This window comes from Nannospalax galili, unplaced genomic scaffold, assembly GCF_000622305.1.
Source record: "Nannospalax galili isolate Female #2095 unplaced genomic scaffold, S.galili_v1.0 scaffold674, whole genome shotgun sequence".
NCBI classification, from domain to species: Eukaryota; Metazoa; Chordata; class Mammalia; order Rodentia; family Spalacidae; genus Nannospalax; species Nannospalax galili.
In genome coordinates this window covers 599204-610029 of record NW_008335202.1, presented here as the reverse complement: position 1 = coordinate 610029, position 10826 = coordinate 599204, and the positions used below count along the sequence as shown (strand labels likewise).

Genomic DNA, 10826 nt, shown 5'->3' with positions numbered 1-10826 from the left:
TTTTTGTCTTGGCTTCATTACATATAATCGACAAAAATTGTGTGTGTTTATGTTATACAATGTGATGCTTTGACTGATGCATACATTGGGAAACATTTAAGGATAGTTAATATTTTATCACCTCAAACGCTTGTATTTTGTGATGAGAACTTTTAAGGTCTGTTTAACTAAAATTTTATACCCCTTAGCCAAATCTTCCATTATACGCATTTTCCCGCCGGTCCTGTGCATCCTCCGGCAACCGTTCTACCCCTGGCTTCTGCCTATGAGTTCAACTTTAAAGTATGTTTGTCAAGACTCTCTTTTATAGTGATAAGTAATTTCTTACTTGCTATGTTAATGTTCTGATGACTCATGTATCCAGCCTCTTGATTGTGATCATGATGACTAAGGATCACTATAAAAATAAGATCAAATTTTCTGTAATTAAAAAATTAATAGAAATACAGTTGTTCTGTGCACTGGTCTTTGTGGGCTTGCTGCTAGCACTGTGTCATATTTTCTTGTTTTGATGTTTGCTTTGTTATACTTGAAGTACACCCTCTGTTGGCTGTTTCTTGGTTAGGAGTTGTGGTTCTTCATGGAACACCTCAATGATATTATAGCCAGTCCTTTCTCCCAGTGGACCATTCCAGTTTTTGACTGTGAATTCTCCATTCTAGAGCAACTGGGTGAACTCCAAATGGCAATTCCTGCCCTGCCATTACCAATTATTGTCACTGGCCTAGACAAATGAAATTAATCCTATCTAGGGCTTCACTCTATATTTTTCTAAATTTTAGGATGTATCCAACTCTTAAGTGATTTTCATTTTCCCCACAGTTTCTCCCATCACTTTGGCATCTACTAGCTGGCTGCCCTCTGTCTATTGCCTCCTTAATATGTTCTTTTGGTCTGTTTGCCTTCTCTCTCTTTCCTCTCAATGGCACTTGCTCCCTAGAGAGCTTTTCTCTGTTCATTATTGCTCTTTCTCTATCCATTTTGTTCCTGAAAGTGTATTTTCTCCCTTTTTAAAATTTTTTTAAATTATTTTTATTTTATGTGTATGCTTGTATTGCTTGCATGTAGGTAAGTGCACCCATGTCATGCAATGCCCACAGAGGTCAAAAGAGGCTGTCGGAGCCCCTGGGACTGGAGTTACAGAGAGCTGTTAGCTGCCATGTGGGTGCTGGGATTTGAACCCAGGTCTTCTGCAAGAACAACCAGTGTTCTTAACCATTGAGCCATCTCTCTAGCCCCATTTTCTCCTTTTTATATCTTCTTTCATTTCTTCAGGATACCACTGTCTAAATACTTTTTTCATTATCTTATTCTCTGGGAAGAATTCACCTTGTGTTTAAAAAAGAAAAGAGAGAGGTAGAAAGAAGGAAGGGGGGGCAAGAGGGAGGTGACTACAGTTAAATAGAGTCTATTGGTTGAACCAATATGCAAAACAAGAATATTAGTCAGCTTTGCTTGGTCTAGCCCAATCCTGAAGAACCTGATCTCTTTGTTTTTTCATTAATGTTGAGATTTTTCTCTTCTTCCTTTATATGTACTGCATAATGTGTCTCAAATCAGATCCTTCATGACAGGACCCAGTTCAGTGAAAATCATCATCATTTACAAAATCATAGCATATCAAAATTTGTGCTAAATGTATATTCTCTAAGAATTCTGGGATTTCTGAGTACTGTTTTCCCAGCAACTGTTATTATGAAGCTGTGTCTGGCACACCTGGGTGCTCCACAAATCCTAGCTCTTGATGATGCTAATGGTGGTGGTATTGGTGTGAGTGAGTGTTTTGAAGGCAAAAGGACAGAAGTAGGAGGAGAACAGAGGCTGCGATGAAGAGGTCAGGCAGTGGGAGATCATGAGTCAGGAAGAAGTAGCTGCTAGGACAGATGGATTAGAACATATGTTACTTTGTCTTCGTCTTGAGCCTCTGGGTTTTGAATGGAATCAGTGCTGCATGAAATGTCCCAAAGCTGCACTGAGGGCTGAAGCTCCACCCTGTTGTCCAAGTGGCTTGCTCTTCCCCACTTCACTCCACCTGACTGTGCAGAGACAGATGATCCTACTTAGAAAGGAGCATTGTCTTCAGTCACCCAACCCAAAGTGAATGGGTCAGGGGCAGAGGTGGGAAAGCGAGAGTAAGGTAGACTTGCAGAACAGATGCGAAGTTCTGAAACCTACCGGCTCCAACCTCACAGCACTTTTCTGAGACAGATTTTCTGTTACACAAGCCTGTGGTAAGTCCTTTCCTTTTTTCCATTCTTATTGCCCTCTTGAAAAGCAAGCAAACCAATCCATGAAACACTGCTTTCACTGTTATTTCATTTTCTCAAACTATTTATGGAGAAGAGAGGACCCTAATACAGCTGGACAATAAAAAGGCTTTTTTATTAAGATTCTTTTCATCATAGCGCAATTGAAGCCATTTACAAGGCATTGTAGTGGCGTAAATTGATGAATGTGGGTTATTGGGGGAAAGGTGGTGAGAAATTATGATATAGGTTAAAGTTTGTTAGGGGACAGAATTATTATTTTTAAATATATTTTCATTTTATCTCTATGAGTGTACTACCTGCATGTGTGTAAGTACACCTGTGTCGTGAAATGCTTGTGGAGATCAGAAGAGGGCTTTGAATCCCCTGGAACTGGAGTTAGGGACAGTTGTTAGCTGCCATGTGAGTGCTGGGAGTTGAACCCAGGTCCTCTGTAACAGCAGCCAGTGCACTTAACCGCTGAGCCATCTATCTAACCCCAAGGGGTCAGAATTATCTTCTTTACCTCACTATCTAAACTCACTTCTAAATTGAATTCGTGTTATTAAATCAGTGATTTTTGCAAACAAGTCACTTTAACAGGTTTCATTTTCTATCACTGATATAGGTGAGCAAACTTTTTGTCTTGTTTTAAAATAATGAATGAAGAAAGGAAGAAGAAATTAAAATTTTGAAAGAGTATAGGGTATTTTAAGTATACATGCAAGCATTTTCATATTAGTTTCCTTTGAGAATTGAGAGACTTTAATACAGAAAAGGTGTCACTCATCTTCTGTCTATCCCACTGCGATAATGGCACTATAATTGGGATCTAGAAAGGAAAACATAATTTTGCTACTCTATTGACTAAATTCCCTTTTGTCAAAGCATTCTGCATCCTTCTAAATTCTCCTCTGAAATAATGCCATTGTGAATTTCTGTGGTATATCATAATACAAATGTAATTGGTTTGTTTATAATCACCTCTGTTACATAAATTTCAAAAAATATCAGTATCCCTAAGATCTTTGAATGACTGTCTTATGTTCAGTGTTCTGATATTTGATAAACCGTTATTCATAGGCCTCACAGACCTGGAAAAAAAGTTGAAAATCCAATTTGGACCTTATTGCCCAATGTCTCATGCTAGAATGAGTACATGTAGACAGGTGTGCTCTACCTGGGCAGGGATGGAGGACAGGGTAGGGTGGCTAGAACCCTACTTCTTCCCCTCAACATTCTGCAAAAGAGTCTCAGGTTTTTATGAACCTCCTTGTAATTGGAAATTGAGTGCCTCCATTGGAATAGTATTACTTAGATATTATTCCTGTAGTTTCTATTGATTTTGTATGGATATTTACCCTTAGTTTAAAACTGGAGCTGGAGAGATGGCTCAGCAGTTAAGAACACTGGCTGTTCTTGCAGAAGACCTGGGTTCAAATCCCAGCACCCATATGGCAGCTAACAACTGTCCATAACTCCAGTTCCAGGGGATCTGACAGCATCTTCTGTCCTCCACAAGCATTGCACAACACAGGTGCACTTACCTACATGCAGGCAATACAGACATACACATAAAAATAATAATTAAAAAAAACTGATACCATAAATTTGAACTTGTTGAGGAATTTCACTTCTTACTTACAGGGTTCCTACTCTGTAGGTTCTGGTCTGAATTTGAGTGTCTCTTCTTTGTTTTAGGATTAGCTGTTTCCCTACAGCTGTTGCATGGAGACATTGAACAGATCAGGAGAGAGTATTCATCAGTATTTTCTCATGGAGTATCCATAACAAGGAAACTGGGTTTTTCCAACATTATCATGCCTGGTAGGTAACTGGCATGAAGTACGCATACATTGTCTGTTTCTGACATTTGGGAATTTTCAGATTGTCAGCTTTGAAGAGAGCACATGGACCGTCGACCATGATGGCAAATGAAATGAGGTATGTGGTAATGTGGAAATGTAAAAATGACAGCAGCAAATGCGTATCATTACATTCTGATCGTCCAAAAGTAAATGACTTGGGGTGGCCATGACTGCATTTCAAGCTGAGATCGCATCCAAAGACTATTTTCTCCCTTTGTGGAAAATGTTGAGGCCATGTTAGGGATATCCTGATAGGCTATATCATCCTGATAGATGATAAAAATTATGTTTAAAAAAAACGCACTCAATGAAGACCAATTTCTATGAGTAACTATGTGCTAATAATTCATTTTAAAGGGTATGGAAAGGAATATTTACATCTGAAGAATAAAGGAGGTAATGATCAAAAAGTGTTAAAATCAAGCTATAATATTTTGATATATTAATCAGAGATTAATTTCAGTACTCCTTCAATTGAAAAAGTGACTCCATGACTGAAGTGATGGCTCAGTGATTAAGAACACTGACTGCTCTTGCAAAGTACCTGGGTTTGGTTCCTAACACCCTCAGGGCAGATAACAACCTTCCCTAACTCCAGTTCGAGGGACTCCATCACCTCCTCTGGCCTCTGCAAGCACTGCTTACACAGGTGTACTCACATACATTCAGGCAAAACACTGATACACATAAAATCAAATAAAATTTTAATAATTAAGCCCATTATTTTCATATGTCTAAAGAATACATTATATAGCAAAGGAATTTTTTTTACTCTTAATAATTTTTTTCTCTTTTTCATTGTTTCATACAGCAGTGTCTTCAAAGCTACCAATTTCAGGCTCACACCCCCACCAGGTCTTTGCTCTCCTCTCATAGATGACAGAACTCCATTGCTAAACAGAAACCTAAATTCCAAAGGTTTTGAGTGACTAAAATTCTCTGAAAGTCATTTTATGAAAGAAAAGTCCTTTAAAAGCCTCTGGAGTTTAAAAGCTAAAAACAAGCCAAAAAAAGTTTGTTTACCATTTAGTAGTGAGCCAAAGATCCCTACAGTTCTAGAAATATTACATTGTCTCTAGGAAGAAAAGACCTGTGACAACGTGGGATTATATTCACCAAACTTTGCGTCTGTCAGACCTGTCTGTCCCTTTTCTTGTGTAGCCTTCTCGCTTTCCTTCATTCTTCCTTTCTGCCCTTTATCCATTGTCATTCACCTCAATTTCACTCTCATGCCTCCAAATCTTACCCTAGAGTAAGACCAAGCTATGCAGGTCACTGTGCTTATACTTCACCAAATTTTTTCTGACATGTCCCATCCTTATTTTACAAAGCAAGCAATGAATTCTTATGAGGCACCAAATTTTATTCTAAAAGAGCCTCACCTTATTTGGTCTTCTATAGAAGCAAAGCAGGCTGGGTTTGGTGATTCCTGTGATTCCAGCAGTACTTAGGAGGAAGGGCAAGAAGATTGTGATGTATAGGATAGCCTGGGGTATATAGTGAGTCCTTGTCAAAGAAAAGGAAGGGAGGGAGGGAGGGAGGGAGGGAGGGAGGAAGGAAGGAAGGAAGGAAAGGAAGGAAGGAAGGAAGGAAGGAAGGAAGGAAGGAAGGAAGGAAGGAAGGAAGGAAGGAAGGAAGAAAAAGAAAAATAAGATGATGACAGTAGCGTATTAAGATATTAGGCAGTAGTGCTTCTTAGTACTTCGTACCTTCCACCACCAAGAAAAAGATAGCCAAATGAAATGACCTGAAATTTTTTACAGTATTTCAAGGAATTATGTGTATAAACTACTGTTTAAACCCCTTGGTTAAAGGAATCTACATCTATGATAATCACCTGGTCCAGCTCTGAGACCCCCCCCCCTCCCCGTGGTAGAATTGTTGACAGTGAAGACCTAAAATTCCCCCTATTGCCCACAGCACCATTTTGTGATATCTTGATTGAAATTCATTCATGCAGGGAAGGCTGGGAGAACAACTTGGAGAGTTTCCTGAGATGACCTGATCTCGCCTGGCGACCCAGTCAGCCTGAGTATCTCACAGGACTGTTGTGGAAAATGACTGTTTATAGATCTGTTTACTTGATGGCATGCTATTCAGTGGCTCTTGCAACCCTTCATTATTTCCTCCAGTTGCTATAAATAACTGGTATTTCCTCTTCAACAAAAAAGAAAAACATTCATCCCACTGGGAAGCAAATTGATGGGCAAATCTAATATAAAAAACATATTTAGAGTGAAGTGTGGCCAGCTGCTAGAATTCCTCATCTTAGTCTCTGGGCAGTATCATTGAGAAATGGAAAAATATAAAGCAAGATGACACCTCTCTGGCTGAATCATTGTCTGGGAGGTTCTCTGCTTGTGTAGCTTTGTCTGGCTTTCATAATGGAAAGGAACTTTCTGGAATGAGGCTTGCCTCTGCCCCTTTCTGGCACCACACTGTAATGTATGGTTCACTCTGTCCAAGGAAGCAGCCCTTCCAGACACAGGTCTGCATGGTGGAAGACTGCAAGAAAACTTTGTAGAAAGCACTTCGTTCTCTCCCTTTTTTCTTTCTTCTTGGATGACTTAATCTTCCAAAGTAGATGGAGATGATAGAGATGTAGAAATGCACTTAAACAACTGAGAACAACTTTCCAGCCCACTGGCATTTTTAGACTGGGAAACACTGCCATCACTTTGTTGTCCTCTGTTATTTCCTTCAGACTTGCCAGTTCATTCTCCCCGGTGACTTAGTGAAGACTTGATTTGAATGCTTCAGGAGAAAATGTTTGTGCAAGTTTTCTGGTCACAATATTGCTTGGGTAGTCTGTAAGCTGACCTCTCTCACCTCATTTTCTAGACTGTCGCAGAGTTAATTTACATCTAGTGTTCTGATGGGGGTCAGGACAGGCGAGGCACATTTCATACCAGAGGACTAGGTTCATTAACACATCACTGCTTCTCTAAAATGAATGACCTTGACAGAGACAGAAATAGACACAGAACTCGTTTTAAGGTCCAGGATGTAATCAGTGCCTCTTTTGGAAAAAGGAAAATATGTAAGCAGAAATTCTTCCTTGACTTTAGTATTGTACAGAGAGATCTTATCACCTGGTACTAATTTTTTTAAAGCCTATCTTTGTGCTTTCAAGCCTTCTGTGGGTCAAAGGTCAGTCACTGAGGGCCTGGATTTTTTTTGTTTCTTGTTTTTTGGGTTTTTTTAGGATACATATTTCCAGCTGGGAAAAATCGTTTTCTAGGAAGCTCTATCACTGTGGCTTATAAGCCAAATAATATCCCTAAGGGGAGTTTAATGGTGTGGTCCCTGAGCCTGTGAAAGAGAGTATTTAAATCACTGAGCTCCTACAGAAATATAAAATGAGCCCCAAATGTAATTTAAAATAACTAGTGGTCACTATTTACAAAGTAAGATAAAACAGTAGAATTAATCTTGAAGCATATGTTACTTAACTCAATGCATCCAAAATATTGCCTTGTAGTAATATTTTGTAGGTAATCCATACAGAATTTTCTAATGAGTTAATCATGTTGTTTTCTAGGCTCAGTCTTTGAAAGCTAGTGAGCATTTGACATTTACAGCACATTTCTTTTTAGCCAAGTCACATTTCAAGCACATCTTTGCCACATGTGGCAGCAGTTACTGTATTGGACAGCCTGCCCCTGAATGTCTTACCAGACCCTATGCAAGGCAGGCATGGGCCATTCTTAGTATAAGGAAGGTCTGAGTTTCCACCAGACATCTTGGAACAAAGTTAACTGATGTGTCTGGAAGGTCATGAAAGGCCTGGCTCCCCCTGCTCCCCCAAGCACTCACTCTTACTGTAAGTTTATATTCTAGTCAATGCTTTCTTTGTCTCCATTGTGCTTGCTCTACTTCGTCTTCCCTGCCTGTGCCCTGCTTCCTGGAGACGTGCTCCCAGGGTGATTGGTTAAACTGTCACTTTGTTAGGGAACCTATCATCCATACCTTCTGGAGCATTTCGTAGATCTTTGAAGCTTCTAACCCTAAAAAGAATTAACTAAAGCTTGCAGAGTGATAGGGAGAGAGATAGGAGTGCGATCTAGGGACTAGTTTTGATATTAATCTTAAGGTTTATTTAAATTTATTTTGCAAATAATTTGAGTGGTGATTTATAGGGCAGGGATAAGAATATTATAGATCTATTTACTTCATGTTTTTAAAAAGCAAGGAATTTTAGTCTTTTAAATAAATATAGGTATTATTCTTTATTACTGATAGAGAAATACACATGACAGATGGAATTAATCCATAAGGAATCCTTCTTTTGATAAAGTAGTTTAGAGCTAATATGATATGATTTAATCTTCCTTAGAAATATATCCTAGTTGGTCATGCCTGTATTCCCAGTTACTAAAGAGGCTGAGGAAGGAGGATCATAAGTTTAGGGCCTGCTTGGGCTATGTAAAATTATTTCCTAAATTTAACCAAAGTTCACTAAACTTCAGTCATAGAAGCTAAGATTCCACATTGTATAGGAGCCATCACTTAGCTTATATCTGAACTTCTGTCACATGGAAAGATGGTACATATTCAATTAAAAAATATCAGTGACTAAAGAGAGATAGAGGCTGAGATCCAACATCCACCCTGCGTTTGCCTCCTAGTCCCAGAGCAGGCCAGAGAGGCAGGTGGTTTCTAGAACTAAGGTCAGTATTTCAAGACTAGTCTGACCAATGCAGAATGACATATAACAAACACCTTCCTTGCTCAAATCACTTGTGACAAAGGCTGACTTGCACTAGCTGAATTCTCTGTTGAGTCACAGTTTTTCATTGGAAAGTGGAGTTAACGATAATGCCTTGGACACATTTCCTACTCTCCACTTTTGTTTCATCTATAAAATGGAACTAATAGTGCCTTTCTGTGAAGTGTAAGTGAAGACTTGAGACATTCTTCTTCTAGTGCTTCAGGAAGGCAGTGCATAGCAGGTAGTCTGTAAAGGGCACTGGTGCTGCTCCTGCTGCTGGGAACACTCCGGCAGTGGACTGCCCCTCCTCTGAAATTATTCAGACCAAGAAGTGTTTGGGATTTCAGAGATGTTTGGGGAATTTTGACTTTAGAGTTTGGGTATCCCTAAGTTAAAAATCTGAAATCAGAAATGCTCTGAAATCTTTGACTTTTTGAATGTCAGTTGGATGCTTAAAAAGTTTTGGGCTTTCCATTTACGGATGTCTAATGTATGGTACATCACCAATAACCTAAGTGCATGGAAAAATCCCCAGTCATGTGCATATTTTCTCTTCTTAACTGGGGGGACAGTTTAGCTCTAGTTCCATAAACCTTAAATGCTCAAATAAAGAGCTGGGCTAGCCCCCTTGTGGCTATGCACAGTGGTTACATGATGGGTGCTCATGCACTCTGTGCCTGTATCCAGCCATCACAGGACAGCATCAAGGATGTGTGGCTATATCTTGTGATGGAAACCTTGCCCATTTAGGTCAGGCCGTCCATCATCTCATTGACTGCAGCAACTGAATAAGCAGGCCTTATATTTATCTTGCCTACAATATTTTGAGAAGCCTTCCCATATGTGCAAGCCTTCTAGCCAGCCAGGAGGTTAAAGAGAGGAGAATGTCATGCACATCAACCTTATAGAGTAATGAATTTGAGAGGTGTTAGGTGTTAATAAACATTGTCACAAAAATAGCTCTTCACACTGGCACTGTGACTCCATTTCATACTTTATGGTTTGCCTCTTAATTACCCAAGATGCTTTCCTAACACCATTTGGGCTTATTAGTTTCCTCCAAAGCCCTCAAGTACATTGATTTCAATTAGCACTCTTTTCAACTTTCTCCTTCTGCATATTTTGGCAAAATGTGGCACCTTGCAGTATTGGAACAGAGCAAGCTGCAAAACTCATGGGGAGAGGCATATGTAGAATGTCATCAGAAGAAATGTTCTTCTCATCGTGTGTTCTCTTCTCAAAGGGATATTGTTCAGTCTAAAGGATTTGCAAAAGATCAGGCGAGGGGGCTGTCATGGTGACAGTTGAAGAGCAGAACATATAAAGTTTATGTATAATGTTTTCTTTGTTAATGATATTTTTATTCTTCGATAGTTTACGCATTTATAGGATGTGTAGTGATCATTCTACCACTACCTCCTTCTACCTACCCCTAGTGCCTCCTACCTCATCTCCCTCTCATCTGCATCTTCTCTGTTTATTTGTACTTTTGTCATTGATATAAACTCCTTGATTCCATTTAGTGCTGCCCACATGCACATGGGTGTGTGGCCATCCACTGGGCCATGAGCAACCTATATGCCATGTCACCAGCAGTCATATCACCAGAGGAAAGTGACCCTTCCTCCCTAAGCAGCCATCAACTGTGAAAACCTCTTGTAATAGGAGTGTAGCCTCAGGCCCCTCCCCCATCCATGCTGGAATTTTCACTGGTTTGATATTATAAAGTATGGATGCATGTATTCCAGAAGTTATTTTGTAAGTCATAGAAACAGCATAACATAACAAAGGCATTGTAGGGGCCAGCAAGATGGTTCAGGGGATAAAAGTGCTTGCCATGCAAGCCTGATGACCTGAATCCATTCCTGGAACTCGTGTAAAGGTGGAGGGAGAAAACCAATTCCAACAGTTGTTCTCTGACCTCCAAATATGCACTGCAGCATACCCCCACCATCATACACACACACACACACACACACACACACACACACACACACACAA

The 10826-nt window shown here is 39.7% G+C and overlaps 1 protein-coding gene across 4 annotated transcripts in view; it reads left to right on the top strand.

Annotated features, from left to right (window-relative positions):
• Positions 1-10826, top strand: part of Dock4 (dedicator of cytokinesis 4) — a 492219-nt gene that overhangs the window by 295272 nt on the left and 186121 nt on the right. For all 4 annotated transcript variants that reach the window (XM_029561952.1, XM_017797318.2, XM_008829790.3 and 1 more), the window contains exon 13: positions 3948-4073. In XM_029561952.1, coding sequence (XP_029417812.1) covers positions 3948-4073 — 126 coding nt within the window. The remainder of the gene's footprint in view (positions 1-3947; positions 4074-10826) is intronic.